The sequence below is a fragment of the Leptodactylus fuscus genome, chromosome 6 (genome assembly GCF_031893055.1).
Source record: "Leptodactylus fuscus isolate aLepFus1 chromosome 6, aLepFus1.hap2, whole genome shotgun sequence".
Classification (NCBI taxonomy): Eukaryota; Metazoa; Chordata; class Amphibia; order Anura; family Leptodactylidae; genus Leptodactylus; species Leptodactylus fuscus.
This window is the reverse complement of record NC_134270.1, coordinates 107680073-107702745: the sequence shown is the minus strand read 5'-3', so window position 1 is coordinate 107702745 and position 22673 is coordinate 107680073. Positions and strand designations below refer to the sequence as shown.

The 22673-nt window shown below is 41.7% G+C and overlaps 1 protein-coding gene across 1 annotated transcript in view; it reads left to right on the top strand.

The window, feature by feature from the left end:
- The window catches only part of SLCO4A1 (solute carrier organic anion transporter family member 4A1), a 28043-nt gene extending 5677 nt beyond the window's left edge, over positions 1-22366 (top strand). Inside the window, exons 3-11 of the mRNA XM_075277005.1 lie at positions 5830-5951; positions 6832-6937; positions 7521-7675; positions 13383-13578; positions 15300-15465; positions 16424-16596; positions 17786-17850; positions 21201-21349; positions 21977-22366. Of these exons, the coding sequence (XP_075133106.1) occupies positions 5830-5951; positions 6832-6937; positions 7521-7675; positions 13383-13578; positions 15300-15465; positions 16424-16596; positions 17786-17850; positions 21201-21349; positions 21977-22129 (1285 nt within the window). The 3' untranslated portion in view covers positions 22130-22366. The remainder of the gene's footprint in view (positions 1-5829; positions 5952-6831; positions 6938-7520; positions 7676-13382; positions 13579-15299; positions 15466-16423; positions 16597-17785; positions 17851-21200; positions 21350-21976) is intronic.
- The last annotated feature ends 307 nt before the right edge of the window (positions 22367-22673 follow it).

Here is a 22673-nt window from a genome sequence, read left to right as displayed (position 1 = left end):
CTGGCCAATGCATTCTATTAGCCCGATGAAGTAGAGCTGAATGTGTGTGCTTAGCACACACATTCAGCTCTACTTCATCAGGCTAATAGAATACATTGGCCAATCAGCGCTGGCCAATGCATTCTATTAGCTTGATGAAGCAGAGTGTGCACAAGGGTTCAAGCGCACCCTCGGCTCTGATGTAGCAGAGCTGAGGGTGCACAAGGGTTCAAGTGCACCCTCGGCTCTCCTACATCAGAGCCGAGGGTGCGCTTGAACCCTTGTGCAGCCTCGGCTCTGCTACATCAGAGCCGAGGGTGCGCTTGAACCCTTGTGCACACTCTGCTTCATCAAGCTAATAGAATGCATTGGCCAGCACTGATTGGCCAGAGTACGGAATTCGGCCAATCAGCGCTGGCCAATGCATCCCTATGGGAAAAAGTTTATCTCACAAAAATCACAATTACACACCCGATAGAGCCCCAAAAAGTTATTTTTAATAACATTCCCCCCTAAATAAAGGTTATCCCTAGCTATCCCTGCCTGTACAGCTATCCCTGTCTCATAGTCACAAAGTTCACATTCTCATATGACCCGGATTTGAAATCCACTATTCGTCTAAAATGGAGGTCACCTGATTTCGGCAGCCAATGACTTTTTCCAATTTTTTTCAATGCCCCCGGTGTCGTAGTTCCTGTCCCACCTCCCCAGCGCTGTTATTGGTGCAAAAAAGGCGCCAGGGAAGGTGGGAGGGGAATCGAATTTTGGCGCACTTTACCACGCGGTGTTCGATTCGATTCGAACATGGCGAACACCCTGATATCCGATCGAACATGTGTTCGATAGAACACTGTTCGCTCATCTCTATTAGTGAGTGTTTCACCTCACTATCTGATAGATTTTCTAGGGACTTTTCCATGTTTTCCACTTTTGTGGATGGGGGAAAACTGTAATACTTCATGTATTACAATAACACAAGTGCCACTAACTGCAAGCTGTGCTTGGACATACAACTTCAAACCATAGCAAGTCAAGGTGCCCTGCGCAATTGCCCATAAACCACAAGTTGGCAGTGCCTGGTGTCAATAATGTAATGGCACCCTAAATGCAACAAAAACATACACAGATTAATAAATTAGTGTAAGGGGTAAAATGAGTAACATTGATTGTTGTGAGACATTGGTGCCTGTAAAGGGAGGGGTATAATAGGAAGCAGAAAACTGTCCAACATGCCTTTCGCCACATTTGTTAAAGGGGCTCTATCTTTGGCAAAAATAATCACATCCTTGCATAACCTTTAGAAAGGCTATTTCACACATATCTTTTGTATGTAAATCGCCTCAGGGCTCGTTCACATCTGCGGCCCGGCCTCCGTTCTGCCGGTTTCCGTCTCCTGCCCGAAACTGGGCAGGAGACGGAAACCTGCAGGCATTTTTTCAAACCTATTCAAGTGTGCGACCATGAGCGCCAGTGAGCGTTTTGTGCTCTCCGCGGCAAAACCGTTTTATTTTTTTTTAACTGGACACAGAGTCGGACATGCAGGATTTTGTGTCCGGTTTAAAAAAAACGGTTTCGCCGCGGAGAGCACAAAACGCTCACGGCCGGGCTCGGTCTGACAGGTTTCCATCTTTTGCATGCAGAAGACGGAACCTCATAACAGAGACCCGAACGCTGGTGTGAAACCAGCGTTAGTAGTGTTGGAATAAGTCAGTTTTTATTCATATGCTAATTAGCTTCCAGCCAGTACAGGAAATTGTCAGCCAGATCTCATCTCTATGCTGTGTGCTATGTGTGTAAGAGCGGGGAGGAGGAGCAGCCTGTGCTGTAGATACAGAAGACAGTGCATGAAGAGACTTCTGGGGTTCACGGAGAAGCTAATTAGCATATGAATAAAATGGACTTATTCAAAATCTGCAATTTACACACAAAAGGTACTTTTGGAATAGCCTTTCTGAAGACTATACAAGGATGTGATTAGTTAAAAATTACTTTTTCCAATGATAGGATCCCTTTAAAGCGGCTCTATTATTAAAACTCAAATTTTTCCTGCCTATCAATACACAGTATTTTAAGCAGCCATTTTCTTGTGGCCGGTGGGCATGCGCAGTCGGTTGCCCGAGGCTTAGAAGTTTGAAGCCACCGCCGGAAGAAGACGCGAAGAAGATCCGTTCCTGAAGAAGATGGAGGCGGTGCTGCAGAGTTCTCTTACACCATTGAGGACGCCCCCAGTGCTGTTTGAGCGCTGTGGACCGTCCCCAGTGCTGCGAGAGAACTCATTTACATACCGATGAAAACCGGATTATATACCGAACGGCGGCACGGAGAAGACTTCTAAAGATAGGAGAAGAATAGCCTTTCTTAAGGCTATTCTTACGTGGTAGGCAGAAAAATTGAGTTTTAATGATAGGCTCCCTTTAAGGGCTCGTTCACACGGAGTAAACGCGGCACGCAATATGCCGCGTGTATGGGACGTTTGCGCCGCGATTTTGACGGTGCATGTTTGCGGTCGCGTTAACGCTGCGTTTACGCGACCACAAACATGCACCATCAAAATCGCGGCGCAAACGTCCCGTACACGCGGCACATTGCGTGCCACGTTTACTCCGTGTGAACGAGCCCTAAGTATTTTAGACACTTTTTCAACTTGCACAGAAAAGGAACGTGTCTTAGCAGGAAGGGTGTGGCTTCAAGGGTGGGGGTGTTGACCGCATGCATCAAGCATTTTTCTGGCATAAATTAAAGGGGTTGTCTGAGATAAAATGGAATTCTTACACTAATCTAAACACCCTTCCCACGCCTACTTTCTAAATGACATACTTTAGCAAAAATGTATAGTTACCCATTTTAGTCACATTTTCTGATTATCCAGTGACATTCTGTTTCCCATTTCTGGAAATGGAACGTCACCAATACTCCCCCAGTAGAGTATTAGAGATGGCATGCGCTGGCAGACTCAAAGAAGAGGAGGAGCTGTCCCAAAAGGGAAGTCTGGAGAAGAAGATGCACAAGAATGATGGGGAGGAGGGCTGAGTTCGTTGGAAAGGGCTATTAGTGGGCGGGATAGCTAGGGAAAAAGGCAGGGAGTGTGAGAGAGGAAGGGGGATTGAGAAGATTAACTAAAACAGCAGGAATCTACACTAGGTAAACAAATTTAGGGGATAGCAGGAGCTCCCAGAGAAATTCAGAAATCACTCAGAACAGAGCTAAAGTTATTTGGGTGCACTTATTAACCATTATATATATATATATATATATATATATATATATATATATCCTATGCTATTAATATTATAAATGTGAAAGTTTGTGGGTTTGTGTGTTTGGATGTTTGCATGTTCGGATGTTTGTTCCTCAATCACGGAAAAACCGCTCCACCGATTTGGCTGAAATTTTCCACAAACATAGTTAATACACCCGATTAAACAATAGGCTACTTTTCGTCACAATAGCGCACATATGTTTCTGCCAGGACCCCCACAAAAACCAAACTCACACCACCATCTCTGCAATCTCACACACTTTGGACCATAGCAAGCCACAAAATTCATATTACCCTCTACAGCCTCACCCCTAACCCCACACAATCACATATACATATACTTTACCACTTTGCCCCTCACCTTAACGATACTCCAGGGGGCTGTCTTTAACGCTCCGGAGCAGCCATGTTTGCCGACCCCCACCGCTCTGACAATCCGCGACACCGCCCACCCATGTCAATACCCCTAGGCGGTCTAATAAATGCAAGAATTTTTTTTTAAAAAAAGTAAAAAAAATATAAAAAAAATAAATAAAAAGGATTAAAAATTCAAATCACCCCCCTTTCCCTAGAACACATATAAAAATAGTTAAAAACTGTGAAACACATACATGTTAGGTATTTCCCACGTCCGAAATTGCCCGCTCTACAAAGCTACACAAACATTTTTCCTGTTCGGTAAGCGCCGTAGCGGGAAAAATGGTCAAAAGTGCCAAACCGCTATTTTTTCACTGTTTTGATTCTGATAAAAATTTGAATAAAAAGTGATCAAAGCAATAACATTTCCCGAAAATGGTAGAACTAAAAAGTACACCCGGTCCCGCAAAAAAAGACGCCCTATACATCCCCGTACACGCACGTATAAAAAAGTTACGGCTGTTGGAATATGGCGACTGTTCAAAAAATAATTTTTTAACACAGTTTTGGATTTTTTTTAAGGGGTCAAAATGTAAATAAAACCATATAAATTTGGTATCCCCGGAATCGTAACGAAACACAGAATACAGGGGACATGTCATTTTGGTTGCACAGTGAACGCCGTAAAACCAAAGCCCGTAAGAAAGTCGCAGAAATGCATTTTTTCTTCAAATCCACCCCATTCTGAATTTTTTCCCTGCTTCCCAGTACATTATATAGAATAAATAATGGTGGCATCATGAAGAAAAATTTGTCCCAGGAAAAATTAAGACCTCATATGGCTCTGGGAGCGGAGAAATAAAAAAGTTATGGGGTTTAGGAGGGGAGTCAAAAACGAAAATCAAAAAATGCCATCGGCGGGAAAGGGTTAACTTCAAATACTTCTGTCCCAAAGTCACTATGTAAAGTTTCTCACAACACCGTATATATAGCAGCTCTAATACAAAGTAACTGCAACACAAAAGTCTCACGTATTCTCTGAATTATAGCAAAAACAAGATACAAACTTACATTTCATATCCCATACCTTATACACACTATGAAAACCTTACCCACGCCTGTATATACCCACTGCTACAATCACCGCAGACGAAGTCGCGGGTACCAGCTAGTATATATATATATATATATATATATATATATATATATATATATATATATATATACTTTTTTTCCCTTGGAAAACCCCTTTAAGCTAAATAATAGGAGTTGTAACATTAGACTAGACAGTCTGACAATATGGCAGATTTATCACATAGCATCAGTGACATAAACCTGGCACAGTCTGTTTGCCTTTATTTGATGAAGCATCTGGGTGAATGCATAGCTGAACTACAGTCATGACAAGACATGAAAAGACCATACAATTTTGGTTTTCATAAAGTTTACTGTTTCATTGTTTTTCAATCTTTTAGTCAGATGTTTCTATGGTATACTGAAGTACAATTATAAACATTTTATAGGCTTTTACATTTTTATTGACAAATACATCAACTTTATGCAAGTTTAAGACTCAATACTTACAATGTTGTCCTTTATTTTTAAAGACTTCTTTAATTCGTCTTGGCATGCTGGATATCAGATTCTGGGCCAAGTCCTGACTGATGACAACCCATTATTGCCTATCAGTGCCTGAGGTTTACCTCAATTTCTATTCTTTTTGTTTATTCACCCGCTTTTTGAGGATTCACCACAGGTTCCTTATAAGATTGGGGAGTGCCCTGGTCTTGGATCCAAAATTTTAGGGGTAAGTTCACACGGCAATTTTTGGTTCGGAACCTGAGGCGGATGCCTCCTCAGATTCCGGACCAAAAGCCGGGTAGCCACGACTGAAAGCGCGTGCACTGCACCGACATGCAGCCGCGCACTCCGCTCCGAATTAGGCCCAATGAATGGGCCTAGTCCGGAGGAGGGAGTATCTTCAGGCCGAATCGCGAGGCGACTTGGCCTGAAGATTGAGCATCTTGCTTCTTTTTTGAAGTCGCAGCTCTATATTCTCCACTGAGCAGAACCCATTTCATATATTCTTGTGCTAAGCCATTGAGTCTGTTAATGCCAATAACTTTATATTTCTGTTTCCCATAAGTCATTGTTCATCACAAAATTCTCTTTCCCAAAAGATTATGGCAATTGATTGATATATATTTTTTTTACCTATGCTTACTTTATTACAGCACTGATCTGACACCAGAGAATCCTCTGTGGGTCGGGGCTTGGTGGATTGGCTTCCTGGGTTCTGGAGCAGCTGCATTTCTCATCTCCTTCCCTATACTGGGATATCCACAACAGCTGCCAGGTAGTTTCTTATCATTGGGCATAGATAAGATAAATTCACCAGTATGTGTCTTTCCCCTCCCAAGGTACAAATAGAGATCACTATACAGTATGAGTTCTTATATACACCTGTTTATGGGAAGTATACATATATATTGGATGTGATAAATTGATGCTCAGAGACCCTGATTAGCTGACATTTTCCTCGCTGGGGTTTGCAAATCCTGTGCTATGTTTTGATAATCATAGGACATATGGAGGGGGTTTGCCTACACAACCTGACAAGTAAGTCACATTGCTAGCCTTAGGCCTACAGGTACATATGTGGCCCTGTGTACACTTTTGCACTCCTCTTGATTGTAATCATTAAATTTTGCAGTGTAGAATTCTGCTTAGAAGCGGTATATACAAAACAGTATGTTGTTAAGTTTCTGCCTAGTGTTGTGTTTTTTTTTTTTAATAATATTTCAATCCATTGGAGCAAAAAAATTATTGCAAAAGTATACATACCCTTTAACTTGAAATCTCAGAGAGCATGTCTTTGGAAGTTTCAGTAGCTCTGATTCAGTCTTGGGAGATTCAGAATTGTAGCAAATCATCTGCAAGCATGAAAGCAACAAGTGCAACAGGCATTGGTTCTGGATGATGGGGATCAGCTGTTTGGTTTCTACCAAGACGATCAGTATTACAGAGACTGCGTGTTAGGATCAGTGCACACAGAGTTTTTTGGCGCTGACTTTGACGCAGAATCCGCCTCAAAATCAGCCTCCAAAAAACCCCTCCCAATAGAACTCTATTGGGAGGCTTTTTTTGGAGACGGATTCAACGTCAAAATTAGCGCCAAAAAACTACTGTGTGCACTAACTCTTAGTGATTTTATTATACAATATGTATTCTTCCAGGTTCTCAGCGGTATGTCGTCATGAGAGTATCGGAGGCTCACCAGGTGAAAGATGAGAGTCACAAACGAGATCCTGATTTTGGGAAGACAATCAAAGATCTGCCAAAGTAAGATGTTTGCCTTATACAGTACCTTTAGATGTTATAGATATTGATAACCACGTTTTTCACTGATTGTACTTTTTCAGAAACAAACAGGAAACTAGTGGTTACTAGATCCTTATCTCCAAATATAAGGACTATAAACCAGATACTTAGCTGAGCCTGTTAAAATTGGTAGAATCTGCTGAAAAAGTCAAATCACTATATCTAAGGGCAATTTGCTGCCTAAAACTGTTGGAGTCTTAGACCAAGGCCATCATCTGTATGAAGTTTGTATGTTTTCCCCATGTTTGTCTGGGTTTTCTATGGATGCTCTGAATTCTTCCTATATTCCTACTTTACTCCAAATTTATGCCATAGATTGATCCCTTCTTGGGACAGTGAGTGATGGCAATATTTGTAAAGCTCTGTGGAATATGTTGGTTCTATATAAGTAAGAAAATAAAAAATAAGTTGGGTTACCTCTGGTACAGTAAGCTAAACAGATCAGACTACAGATAGGCTACTTATAGAGGGCCATATGACTGATCCATCAGCGTAGATCTGCATTCACTCTATAATGGACTCTCCTTAATGCTTTACTTCTTAGGTCAGTGCTGATGCTTCTCAAAAACCCCACATTTATTTTCCTGTGCTTGGCTGGTGCAACAGAAGCTACTCTTATCACTGGAGTGTCAACATTTGGGCCAAAGTTTCTAGAATCCCAGTTTAGTTTGAGTGCGTCAGAAGCTGCTACATTTTTTGGTAAGTCTTATATTCTAGTCAGTGTATTAACATGAATTCTAGGAATGGCATGAGAAATCGGGGTCTTAAGCAGAAATGCGATGAATTGTTAGTTTTTTTAATGCACATTCTGTGAGCTGAAACCACATAATAGGTGCAGAAGCGGAAACCTGTGGATGGAAATATCTCTACAGAGATAATCTAAAAATAGTCAAGGTTTCTCCGCTTAAATGTCTGTTACTCTGTTTTGTAAGACGACTGGCCTTTTATTGGTCTTGGGAAATGTTCCAATGACGGAATTTGTGGTGGTCTTTGGCCTCAAATTCCTCTTTAAATTCTGGCCCTGTGGATCCCACAGAGAAAAGCTGAAGTGGAGCTGTTGTGTGTTTGTCGCTGGCTAGCCTCAAAGACAACGGGGTTAATTAGCAGGAGTCTTGCGTCATGGGGTCAGCCCCAGAATCCGTGGAAAGGTCTAGCAGGGCACCAATGGGCGTAAAAAAAAGAAGCATCAAACTACCTCCAATTGAAAACAATATTAAGCAGAATCTGGACTCATTTAGAGCTGATTTTGAGGCAGAATCAATTATACTCCATACTGTACAGCTTTAGAATTGCCACTAAGATGAGCTTCAGTGATCCTTGTATGTTTTGTCCCATAGCAAAACCTGCGCCATGTTGCAGAAATGCAGCTTTTTTTTTTGTTGTTGTTGCAGATTTTATTGTTTTTTGGGGTTTTTTGAGTCAAAGCCAAGAATGGCTACAAAAGGAATGGTAAATCCAATGGTAAATGCTCAATCCACTCTTAGCTTTGGCTCAAAAAACACAGCAAAATCTGCAACAAAAAAAAGCTGCGTTTCCGCATCTTGGGACCTTAGCCTAAGGCCTCCACGGGACATTCTGTAGCAAAAAAGCGCTGTGGGTAAAACCGTAGTGGCAACGCATCGCAGTTCTTCTGCAGCGCTTTAAACAGAAAGTTTGCAGAGGTCTCCTCTGTGGACTTTCTGCTTCAATTACACCTATGGGGAAACCATCGGCATTTCTGTACGTATAACTGACATGCTGCGATTTCCAAAACCACGCTGGTTTTGGAAATCGCGGCACATCCAGAGCGTGTTTTTTACCGCAAAGTGGGCATGGGATTCCCATCTCCACCATGGGCAAATAATGGCATTTATTTCCCGTGGGGCCATCCTAAAGGTGTTTCTAAAGAGAGATGGACAGACCCTAGACGCCTCATTTAGCCCAGTGGTCTCCATCTGCTATGGGGGCTGCGAGGTGGGGAAGCCTGCTGTGGAAGTAGTCCAGGAATGGTTTCAGTTGGGTAGGGTTAGTCTGTCTAGTGTAGTCCTTATGTATCGAGGTTAGAGGAATCTAAGGACCCGAAAAGTGGGGTTTCCCTAAAGAGAATAGGCAACTTATGAATACCCTTTTGAAAGGTTATAAGGTTTTTTTTTTTTGTTTGTTTGTTTTTATTTCTTAATATTCCTATATAGTGGGGCTCTTTTTTAATCTCGTTCATAGACATATTATTTAAAGATAATACTCTAGAACAGGGATGGGCAATTAATTTTCCCATGGGGTTGCATAAGAAAATGAAACTATTCCAAAGGGCTAAGCATGCTGCGGCAAATTTAGCTCCACCCACTTCTATGTTGACTCCGCCCACTCTCAATCATCTTTTCATGTGCCCCCACAAAGTATAATCCTCCTACAGTCACCCGTACATTATATATCCCCACATTATAATGTTTCCTTTCAACTGCCCCACAGTATTAAGTCCCTCTCCTGGTGCCCCAGTTTAAACTGGGGGAAACTAGATTGAACATGAAACTGGAGCAGTTGGAGGGAGACGTTAGCAGTGGAGGGTAGTTAGAGGGGAACAATACATTAATGGTAGATAAAGTGGGACATTAAACTGGGGGAAACTAGAGGGTAAAATTAAACTGGAGGCAACTAGAGGCAGACAGGTCCCCCTACAGCTACCTCCACGGTTTAATACCCCCTCCAGTTGTCCCCAGTTTAATGTCCCCCCAGTTTAAGTGCCCCCCTTCATCTACCCCCAGTTTCATGTCCCCCACTCCATTTCTCCTCCAGTTTCATATCCCCTTTTATCTGCCCCGTTTCATGTCCCCCGCTCCATCTGCCCCCAGTTTCATGTTCCCCCTCCATCTATACCCCAGTATAACATTCCCCTTCCATCTCTGCCCCTAGGTTACTGAGAGACACACACACACACACACACTCTCCACCCTGCATCTCACATTCCCCTCCCCTCTCATTACCTTAGGACACACACCACACATGTGTCCATCTTCTTGCACTGTCCTGCCAGCACTAATACAGGCCTCCCTAGTCACGTGACATCTGACGCCACAGAAGTCCTCTCAGTACAGTAGTACAAGCTTTACCCGGTCACTCCCTGCTGTTATTGCTGTTATAAGGGCGGGGGTGATCGGAAGAAAGGTTTCTTAAGTAAAACACTAAAGGGACGTAGCGGGACATGCAGGGAGCTGCGCAGGGCTGGAGTATAAAAGTGGGACATGCAGGAAGCTATGTTTTTATCCGTCAAGCTATGCGGGCCGGACAGAATCAGTCAGAGGGCCGGATATGGCCCAGGGGGCTGTACATTGCCCAGGTCTGCTCTAGAAAGATAAAGCAGCCATTAGCCGAGGAGATACAAACATGGCACCTGACATTCCTATAAAAATGTAAAGGTTTATCCAATGTAAAGGTTTATACAATCCTCTACAACAATGGCATGTTTCAGCCATGCAAGGTATTTTTTAAGCTAGATAACGGACAAGACAAGTACTTACCTATCAGCCAGCTACACATGTATGTTAACTAAACCAAGATAGTTTCACGCTCTCTACCTCTTCAGTCACATTCTACTTATCCAATTTACTGTGAGGAACGGAGATCAAATTTCTTTAAAATGCATAAAACCAGTTAAGGCTAAAGAAACGCACAGCGAAATGCTGCAGAAAAAGACGCAGTGGAGAAAATTGCAGCAAAAATGCTTGCGCTTTTCACCGCTTTTCCACTTTGTTTTTTATCTTTGCCTCCCTACCTAATATAAACCTTGGGGAGAAAAAACAGCTTTTTGCAGGTAAAATTAACGTAATATGGTGTTTTGTTTTAAATAAAACAAAACATTTTTATGGAGTTTTTTCTACAATGTGTGGAATGTGTGTCTGAGGCTAATTCAGTCACAGAACCTGCATGTCAAGGCTCATGCCGATAAGCCCCAATTTGCTAGGACTATAAAATACTGCAATATTTTTTTTCTTTTGCATTTCAGAAACAGCCAAACACAGTTTTTCTGCAAGATGTGGCCTCAGCCTAGGTCTACATGCACACACATATGTACATGTACAGGTCAGTGAGATAACAGCACAGACAATACTTGGATGGTATTTGTATGCAGCTGTGTCCTCCACGGACCCATACATTTCATTAAGAGCATGGGCCATAAAATGGACAGGAATAGGACCTCAATAATACAGTCATGTGTATGGGGCCATCAGAAAAGTATGGGTTCGTGTGCTAGCCATAAAAACATGACTAGAACACTGACAAAGCACACGGATGTATGCATGGGGTCTAAACCACAACGTAGCTGTCTTTTCTGGCAAAATAACTTTGAGATATGCTGGTTCCTCATTGCATTACTCCTAATGATCTGTTGCATGGATTATACAACAGATCATTATATGCTTCTTTCAGGTCCAATGTTGACTTGTCCATTTTGTTGCATTTTTCTAAATGATAAGAGAAATGAACATTTATATTTTTATGGAATCTCCAGTTTTTTAATCTTATTTGCAGTGTCCCAGCCCCGGCTTAAAAATCAGTCCACCTATTAGCTGACTTACTCTCCAATGAGAAGTGCAGCAAAATTTTAGCACATTTTCTGATAAGTTAGGTTAATAAGTGTAAAATACGTATGCTAGATTTTGCCTCAAATTGCCTCACCCTATTATATGTCAGCTGTGTATACAGTAAGCTCCAGAGCTCCCTCTAGTGGTGCATTGACTTAGTGTAGTTCAAATCCTTTATAATTTTACTAACATAACTTTGAGCCCTCTCAGCGCATTATGAAACCTGGACCTCAAAAAGGCACAGGACAGATTTACTAAGCCCTTATGCCACTTTTGTGACATAAAAAAGTTGCAAACCCATGCTACGCATATCACTTTCTAAAGTAGGATGTCATGAACATGTGCTCTGGGCAGGGCCATCGGCCACATCAAATTCAGAATCTATTTTACTGGTGTAAATGATACCTAAAATTTATGCCGGCAAAGAGCTGGCATAAATTTCAGTTAGGCACACAGAATTATGGGAATTGCCTAGTGAAAAGTAATTTAACAGCCAATTAGCTCGAAGTGTGTCACCTAGTGGCAGAAAGTTTAATGAAGTTTTTCAGGCAGAAAACAACAACTTTTTTAACTAAAGTACATTACGTTTTACTCCAGAATCACATGCTCTATTCAATGAGACTAAGTTAGTGACCACTTAAAGAGGACCTTTCATCAGATTGGGCACAGGCAGTTCTATATACTGCTGGAAAGCTGACCGTGCGCTGAATTCAGCACACTGTCGGCTTTCCCGATCTGTGCCCCGGGTAAAGCGCTGTCGGTCCCGGTACCGTAGCTCTTTACAGTCAGAAGGGCATTTCTGACAGTTAGCCAGGGACGCCCTTCTGCCCAGCAGCGCCTATCGCGCTGCACAGTGTGAGCGGGGAGGAACACCCCCTCCCCTCCTGATAATACTAGTCTATGGACGAACACTGTGATCAGAGGGAGGGGGGCGTTCCTCCCCGCTCACACTGTGCAGCGCGATAGGCGCTGCTGGGCAGAAGGGCGTCCCTGGCTAACTGTCATAAACGCCCTTCTGACTGTAAAGCGCTATGGTATCGGGACCGATAGCGCTTTACCCAGGGCACAGATCGGGAATTCAGCGCACTGTCAGCTTTCCAGCAGTATATAGAACTGCCTGTGCCCAATCTGATGAAAGGTCCTCTTTAAAGTATGAATAGACAATCTACTGATTTTAGTAGACGCCGACTGTATCCACTAAGTTGCCACCCAGAGTGCCTTACAGATGAAATGCAGTACAGGATTCCCTATTGCTTCTCCTGTCGAATGGGTTTCTATTCAGTACCAGTTAGAAATCCTGGTTGAGTGAGTTTTTGAAGGGTTGTTTCTTTGGTTCTTTGTGTTGGGTAACCATTTAACTAAAAGACATTGAGAGGAAACAGAAAGTAATGTTTTTTAACACAAAAGACTTAGCAGACCGAGTATCCTAACACTGTGTACAGCCCAGTGTAGGGAACAATTGCCTCTTTATGTGGTGTTAAGCAGCTCAGTGTACAGTACATCCTCCACAGGGTCATCAATCCTTCCAAATTACACAGACACTGAAGAGAAAAACTCACCTCAGAAGTGAAGATCATGTAGAAAGGGAGACACTCAAATAATAGAAAATAAGATATGTCGTATGTCAGGGAACTCTGATAACGGTGTTATGACTAGTGCAGGGTCTATCTAAGGAGGTGAGCATGTAACGGGGATGAGGGCAACAGATTATTGGGGACAGGGCCTAAAATAGCAGTCAGTGTACTATGCTTCATATGTGTTGTTGATATTTTAAAATTTTCTTCTATGGAGATTTACAGAAGAACTGGTCATTAATGTATTTGCTCACTTTCTTCTTCTTTGCACAGGGTATCTGGTGGTCCCTGCCGGGGGCGGAGGAACTTTCCTTGGGGGGTTTATAGTCAATAAGCTGAAACTTCACTGCTCAGGAGTAATCCGATTCTGTGTCCTATGTACGGTCCTAAGTCTGATGTCAATTTTCATATTCCTAGTCAGCTGTCCCAACATGCCTATGGCCGGAGTGACTGCACCCTACAGTGACAGGTTTGGACACTCATATAATCCATGGAGAGGGATGTTTTTATTAAAGACTGGGCTCTGGACGGCAAATAGTGAGGTTGCCCTCACTCAGCATTTAGAATATTTGCACTTGTAACCAGTGGCCTCCATTGTATAACACTGTGCGGAGTGCATGCAGTGGTCTCCCATGCCATGCATACGGTTATTCAGTGGAAGCCAGTGATGGAGAAGTGTGGTGAGAGGCATCTCCATAAGCCGCATATTTAATATTGAAGTGCAGTACAAAGGGGGGAACAGACTGTACTAAACTAAGGGGGTAATGCTGCCCAGTAGGCGGCACCAGTTGTGAGCAGGACCCCACCATCTATGAGGCGAGTTGAACCTCTGGTCTCAGGTGTTACTTTTCCAGGGGAGTGCAGGGGGACTTTTGATCCTTCTGCCCTGCACTCCTGTGCAGTCCTGCAAACCTCTGTCTGTTGTGATTGATAGCAATCCTCACTTACACGTGTGTGCAGATGCCTCTTGTCCGCAGTCTTCTATTTCTTTTGACTGCAGGAACTTTGCATAGCACATCATTTGATGACATCACATGATCAAAAGGTCCGTGAGTCAAGTGAACCAGAAGACTTTGGACAAGAAGAGAAGGGTTTGTGTACGTGTACGTGTGTTATGAGTGTATATGTGAGTTGTGAGAGTATATATTTGTTGTTGTATACGGTATGATGTGAATGTAAGCCCTTTTATTGCCTTTTACTTCTGTTGCCTTGTATATACAGCCAGTGTACAGTACAGTCGTACTTCTATTGCTCTGCATATTCAGACAATGCACAGTACCAATTTTATCCTGATAGGTGGAGGTAATTCTTAGACTCTGTTCCGTTTCCATATATATATGGACACTGTACTGTATGGCCGGTGCACAGTACACAGTAGTATTTCTATTGCCCTGGATATAGAGATACTGCCCAGTATGATTACTCTTGTCCTGTATACACACACACTGCAAAGTACTACTCTACTGCCCTGTGCAGATGTTGCACAGTAACACTGTTCATGTACTGTACAGTATGCTGGGTGTAATTCTCAGTATCTGCTCTTATTCAGGTTGTGGGGGATGCCATGCAGCAGAATCTCTAGGTGCAGCTTGTGATATCTATATATTGGCAAGTGGATTTTTTTCAGCACAGTTAACAAAGTAACATTGTACTGGCCAACCCCTTAGATAGTCCTTGATTGTCTTGGGAAGAGAACATTTACATGTTCCACTGTCACGTAACTCTTCGGGATAAAGTCCCTGGAGAAAATAGGATCATTGGCAATTGCTTGGTTTGTTGCCCCTCAAACTAGCCATTCAGATGTAAGTGCTTGAATTGTAGACTCTCATCAGGTTATTGAACTCATATTTTCAGACATCACCTATATCCATGAAAGCACCGTATAGGCTGAACCACTTGGGACTCTGAAAAAGAGAAATTCTTGGCCACCAACCCTCCTTTCTGAACTGTAATGCAGCAGAGGGTTCTCTGGGTTTTAGATTCTTTGACAACTTATTAAAGTCCTATAGTTATGTCACTGGTTCCCACCATGTTTTTCCAGCATCCTGAAATCTGGTCAGTGGTCCATAATGTCAATGTGTTTTCTTATAGCATTGTAGTTAGGGGTTCTGCCTCTTCGAATCTGCTGGGCTTTGTAGGTCTGCAGTTTAATGCTCTATGCCTTTTTTTTTTTTTTTTTTTTTTTTGCAGTGTCCTCTGGGGAAACAGCCTCAACCTGTCTTCTGCTTGTAATGCCGACTGTGGCTGTACGCAGGATCACTATAGTCCTGTCTGTGGAGCAGATGGAATCATGTACTATTCCCCCTGCTATGCAGGGTGCTCAGGAACGTACATGGAGCACGACAATGGTAAAAAGGTATTGTCAGCAGTAAAGGGGTAACTCTATAAGTTTAGAAAACACATGGCTGATTTCAGAATCGGCATCACTCTTATATATGGGTTTTATGTTCTATTGTATCTCATTTTCCCATTCGAGTGAGTGTTGTGTTCCCATTCAAGTGGAGTGTTGTATTTCTAAACTCCTACTACCCCTTTAAGTACCTTAAGCGCTATATTTATAAGCAGAGGTAATTAATACATGGATCAAAGTGTCACATACTTAAAACAGGAACACTTTGATGCCCCTGAATAGTTAGGCTGGGGCCCCACGTGACGTAAAAACTACAGTCATTGCAAAATGGATAGCATTCTAGAAAAATATGCGCAGCGGAAATTCTGCTATTTCCAAAACTATTGTGTTTTTGGAAATCGCAGCACATCAATTATATGCCAGTGATTTCCCTATAGGTACAGTATAATTGAAACCAAAAGTTTGCAGTGGAAACGTTATCAGACTTAAAAACGTGATGCATTTTTTTGTCCATGGGGTCTTAGCCTTAAAGGGTTCGTAGCCATTATAAACCTTAATTATATATATAGTGTTCTGCTGACTGTAATTCTCGTTGGTACCCAGAATGAGATGACCTGGACCTTTCCGGTACGATGGTAGTCATTACTATTAAACCTAACTGAAGGAAATGGGGACAAGTTGCAATTTTCACAGTGTAGTAGGTCCACCATTGGTGCTGTTTAGGAAGTGTCAAAGTGGCGCCTTCATTCCAGACACTGGAGTGGCTCCTAGCCATTGATCCAGAACCAGATATTGACAGTATATGTATATATTTTGTATATAAACCCTTAAACTTCTCAGATGCTTATAGTACAGCCCCCTAAGCTGAGAGTGCAAACTATATTACTGCATTATACTGTAGCAGGGCTGAAGTTGTCCCGAAGCTGCATCAGAAGCCTAATTTCTCTTGCATATTATTTTCTAGGTTTACCAAAATTGCAGTTGCATCATGTCCAATATTTCCATGGCGGGTGCACAGGCCGTTTCGGGGAAGTGTTCGTCTTCCTGCCAGAAGATGTCTCTGCTTTTAGTATTCACTTTCACTGTCATATTGTTTACATTCCTGTGCAGTATTCCTGCATTGACTGCAACACTAAGGTACCCTCTTAATTAATATGAGATATTTATCTATTGTTTAATGGGAATTCACCAGCCAAGGGTTGGTATGGTTAGAGTTTAAGCCATCCTCATTTTTCGTATCCCCTGATAACAGGCAGTAGCTGAAGTGCTCGAGAGCTATTTATCTATCTCCCGGTTTGTGTGAAATGAATATACATGTTTATAGAGTATGGGAAAATAGATTATATGTCAGACACAAAAAGCATGGTAGACTTAATTATCCCTTTTTCTATTTGCAGCTATTGTTAGCTTAACCACTAAATGAGTGATTAAAAAATGTAATGTGCGAATACCCTGACCTGCACTGATGCATTGTAAAAAAAACCATTAGGACTGGAGAGACATTTGTGGTGCTTATGTGTTTAGCTCACAGAGGATTGTCTGGATACAATTGCAACAAATCCCAAGGTGTGAAAACTGTTTCCCCACATTCACATGACTGAGATTTATCCATGAAACTCAGTCCATGTGTTGACCTGAACAGTATTCTGGGAGAGGGACTCCTATCAGTATAGTCATCTATGGTGCTAGGAGTCCTACCTCACAGTGACATACTGTCCTGCACTGACTATAGTACAAAACATTATGTGACTGTAAATCTGGCTAATACACGGACCAAGTTTCACAGCTGAAACGCTGTCATGTGAACGTGAGGTTAGGTCTGCCAAGGTTTTTAGCCTTGGAATGTAAACAAAAATGTTCCCAATCACGGACAGCAAGCAGAAATCTTGGAAATAGTAAGGAATTGTTATGCAAACCCACCTTCCACTATAGCACCTATGCCTCACTTCACAAAATTGACAGTCCCCTCATCAGTGATGATAGCATGAATGGTATATCGTCTCTCCTAAAAAGTAGATAAAGATCAACATTAATAATCAGGGTGTTGGTGTTGGAATGGGGGAATTTAACAAGGGAATATTGGTTGATTCTTTTTTTTATTTATTTTTACTATTTCCTGCAGTTAGTTGAATATCTTATAACCCAGGACAACTGCTATAAAGCATGATGAAAATGGAAATTCCCTTTAAATAACGTCACATTTCAAGAAATACTAGCACATCAGATAAACAACTCTATTGATACGTGGTTCATAAATCCTGTGTTATCAGTACAGACTGTGTGACTTATTAACCCTATATTTTTCCATGATCCTTTTGTATTCTAGGTGTGTCTCAGATAGTCAGCGTTCTTTTGCACTTGGGATCCAGTGGATATTAGTGCGGACATTAGGTATGGAATAACAAGAAGCACTTACACTAATGGACTCAATAAACCTAATGTTAAACTCAGCATTTCCTGCGTATTATCTGCTCTACCCTGTACTCAGAGCAAAGTGTTTCCTGCTAAGTAATGGGCCAAAACTTTAATATACCATTACGATCTCCAGCTTAACTAGTAAAGGGCTGCCTGTCCATAGTGAGATTTACATTTCACAATAGAACTATGGGAAGAATATGCAAATCCGCCTTCCATGATGTAATTAGGAAGACAGTTGCTGCCTCATTGTTGCAAACCAATAGAGGGCGCTCACTGGAATGTGCAAGCCTGTCTTAAGACAGGATTCCAGTGAAATAACCCAATAATGGCTGCTCCCTTTAGCCTCATGCCCGACCTTCCAAGAGGCCTTTGTTTAGCAATGACGCTGGGATTATTACCAGGTTATAGTCTCTCAATCGAGGACAGCTGTTTCGATCTGGTTGGATCTCATCAGCCCGATGTAGAGAGGACTATAACCTGGTAGAGGTGAGAGGCTTAGACAGGGTTCGGGGGATATTGTCACTCCTTAGGGAGAGACCACCATATAGGTGTGTGGAGACTTGTTAAGCCTTTAGCACTCCACTTTGCAAGGAACTATGGGAAGAATATGCAAATCCGCCTTCCATGATGTAATTAGGAAGACAGTTGCTGCCTCATTGTTGCAAACCAATAGAGGGCGCTCACTGGAATGTGCAAGCCTGTCTTAAGACAGGATTCCAGTGAAATAACCCAATAATGGCTGCTCCCTTTAGCCTCATGCCCGACCTTCCAAGAGGCCTTTGTTTAGCAATGACGCTGGGATTATTACCAGGTTATAGTCTCTCAATCGAGGACAGCTGTTTCGATCTGGTTGGATCTCATCAGCCCGATGTAGAGAGGACTATAACCTGGTAGAGGTGAGAGGCTTAGACAGGGTTCGGGGGATATTGTCACTCCTTAGGGAGAGACCACCATATAGGTGTGTGGAGACTTGTTAAGCCTTTAGCACTCCACTTTGCAAGGAACTATGGGAAGAATATGCAAATCCGCCTTCCATGATGTAATTAGGAAGACAGTTGCTGCCTCTATGGTGGTCTCTCCCTAAGGAGTGACAATATCCCCCGAACCCTGTCTAAGCCTCTCACCTCTACCAGGTTATAGTCCTCTCTACATCGGGCTGATGAGATCCAACCAGATCGAAACAGCTGTCCTCGATTGAGAGACTATAACCTGGTAATAATCCCAGCGTCATTGCTAAACAAAGGCCTCTTGGAAGGTCGGGCATGAGGCTAAAGGGAGCAGCCATTATTGGGTTATTTCACTGGAATCCTGTCTTAAGACAGGCTTGCACATTCCAGTGAGCGCCCTCTATTGGTTTGCAACAATGAGGCAGCAACTGTCTTCCTAATTACATCATGGAAGGCGGATTTGCATATTCTTCCCATAGTTCCTTGCAAAGTGGAGTGCTAAAGGCTTAACAAGTCTCCACACACCTATATGGTGGTCTCTCCCTAAGGAGTGACAATATCCCCCGATTTCACAATAGGGGATGGTTACATCAATGACACAAGCATTACATTCAGAAGATGATGCTGAGAAGTGACTGGATTTTGTACTACTATGGTGGCAGATAAGGCACACCAGTGTTATTCACTGTATATAAGGCTTTATTGTCTGTTTGCAATGTGATTCTTGTGAATGATAATATGCGTCTAGCCTATTTAGAAGTGGCTATTACTCAGTAATTGCAATATGAAAAAATAACCTAAAGTAAAACTAGCTCGGGTGGATAGATAGATGGGTAGATCCCACTCAAGTAGATTTTAAAGGGTATTTATGGTTTTACACGAACATGTCTTATTGACCCATTGCATCTGAGATAAAAATAAAGCAACTTAGACCATAGTCTTCACTGAAAATGTACTAAACTGAAGAGGAAGTAGCAAATGACTGCAGGGTGAAACTACACAGGGATTTTTGGATCCATTGATCTATAATAATCAGGGCTGTGTAGTCACTACGAGGTCAGACCACTGACTCTGACTCATATTTTTCTACAGCCTGACTCTGACTCTTGCTGTTATTCTTCTTCATAAAATATCCAGTCAGTCCGAAGCAGTAAAATGAATGAATTCAGAAAAAATGTGGTGATATTTCAGCCTCATAGCAACGGTGATATATTAAAAAAAAACATGTATTTAATCCAAAAGTCAGGACATTCTGTGCACAGCAAGACCTACTACAAACAGCATTGCAGGACATTAAGCTCCCCCTCTTACTAAATGCAAAGAACCAATAGTGATCCAGCAACCAGTTTTGCATTACATTAAAAAACTTTTGTTTTATTAGTCCATTTAAAAATTTCTTTGTTAACAGAAAACCAGTGAAAATTGTATAAAAAAGACAAAGCACTTACATAGAAAAACTTTTTCGGATTACATGGGACGATGGACACACGATGCATTAACCGCCTACGCGTTTCAGGGTCAAAGCCCCTTCCTCATGGCGAAGGGGCTTTGACCCTGTTAACAAAGAAATTTTTAAATGGACTAATAAAACAAAAGTTTTTTAATGTAATGCAAAACTGGTTGCTGGATCACTATTGGTTCTTTGCATTTCGTATTGGTACCTGCACCGGCAGGATTACATGGTTTTCCGTGCACCAGAAATAGCATAAGGAAAGGACAGTTTTTTACACTATGACCATAGAAAACCAAGGGCTGGGACATACTTTTCTGCATATCCCCCTCTTACTCCTCAGTCCTTAACCATATTATGTATATATCCTACATATATATACATTAGTATATCACTGTCCTGATACTACCACATTTCTAAACTAATTCATTATACAGTATTAAAAATTGTATAATATAAGTTAGTCCATTTATTTTGAAGCCAGAGCAGGTAAATTTTACTGACTCCAACTCTGACTCCATAGCCCTGATGCATATGTATACACTGTATGCAGTAAATTCTAGAAGACTTGTTAAGTGTTTTTCAAAGTTTTTTTTTGTTTTAAGATGCATTAGAGCAATAGAAACGTTGGTTGCAAAAATATATATACTTCCATAAAAGCTGCTGTTGTCAGTTAGTAAAGCTTTAAAAACGGGCTTATGTTATACAGCTCCCTGAATTGGAGTTATGCACTACTACCAAGGTGTAGCTGTTAGGGGATCAGTGATTGCAATCGCTACCAGGCCTAGTAACTTGTGAGAAACTTGTCTATGCTGCATCTGCTCAATAAAATTTGACTGGCACATAATATCACATATAGGACCCTGGCATTCCTCATAGGCATCTTGTTCTGTCTGGGATTTCATGGCTTTCTATCCCTTCCCCAGGTGGAATCCCTGGACCCATTGCCTTTGGCTCCATGATTGACATTTCGTGTCTTCTCTGGCAAAACCAAAGTGGGGAGAGGGGGTCATGCTACATGTACCAAAATTCAGCCATGAGTAGTTATATGCTCATAGCAGGTCTTGTTTACAAGGTAAGCCACATTACATATAGTACATTTTATAAAAGAAGCTCTATCCCCAAAAATCATGGAAAATCAAATTTTTCTCTTAAGCTTGATTGCGTTGCATCACAACATTTGTTTAAGATAGAATATGACTTATAGAAAAGAAACATGTTGTTTCTTTTATTTCTAATGGGAAAGTAGTGGTAAGATAAGTCCCTACTTAGTTTGTATTGTATTGTGCCACAATACGTGTGGACACCCCTCAGTGTCTAGAGGTATGGTAATGCCCAGTTAATAATCTATTCAGACATTTCCAGGATATCCTAGGAGAAGCACAAACCTGAGGTCTTAGAAAAGATGCCCCTGAATTGTTATGTTATGGAGAATGCCAGTTACACCTAGCTGCAGGGGTAACATTATATCCTGCAAGCCCTGAGAGATTTTCCAACTCTGCTTTCCTGCAGATGTCAGCAGACTATGGACTTCTCTTTTTGGCTTCTCTTTCCTACAACAGTATGGAGCCTGCTGATGGATCTGCAGAGACTTTGCTGGATAGCTCTTCTGATTCCAATAATGACATGTTAATAGATAATTCCCTGACACATTTTGGAATGTCTATTGATCAGGAATAACACTGTGCTTTTTGTTTCCCAGTTATTAGGGTTGGTATTCTTCCTACTTGCTCTGTTATTATATAAACCTCCACCAGTTTCCCCAGCAAGTAGCATGGACAAAGCAGACAATGGGCATGCAGTGAAGGGCTTTCAAGGAGAAACTTTGGTGACATCAATGGGCAATCCATCCTGAACACCTCCATGCCCACAGGTCTTCTGCACGCTTCCTCGGTTGCCTTCATGCATTACATGACATTTGTCCAGTCATCATGGCAGTGCTGTTACAGCTGACATTTTTCTACCAATCGCATGAAAGGGCTACTATGAGCGCTGCAATGACATATACTGGAACACAGAACAGTACTTGTTTTATACAGATCAGCAATCTCCTGTTTCTATATGTGAGCACTTACAACACATGATATTGTGTTAAAACAGTGTAATATTATGAAATATTATATGTAAAAGCACTAAAAACATAATTTTGTTAAAATTGCATTTCATTGTAAATCGTGCTTTTAGAAACTTCTAAGGGTTTTCCTATTTCATGTAAGTAAAGCTTAAAAGGAACCTGTTACCAGGAAACTGCACTGCAATGCACCATGTTATAGAGCAGGAGGAGCATTATATATATATATATATATATATATATATATATATATATATATATATATATATATCTCAAATTGATATATAACATTATTACAGTGCATTTTCCTGGTGATAAATTGCTTTTC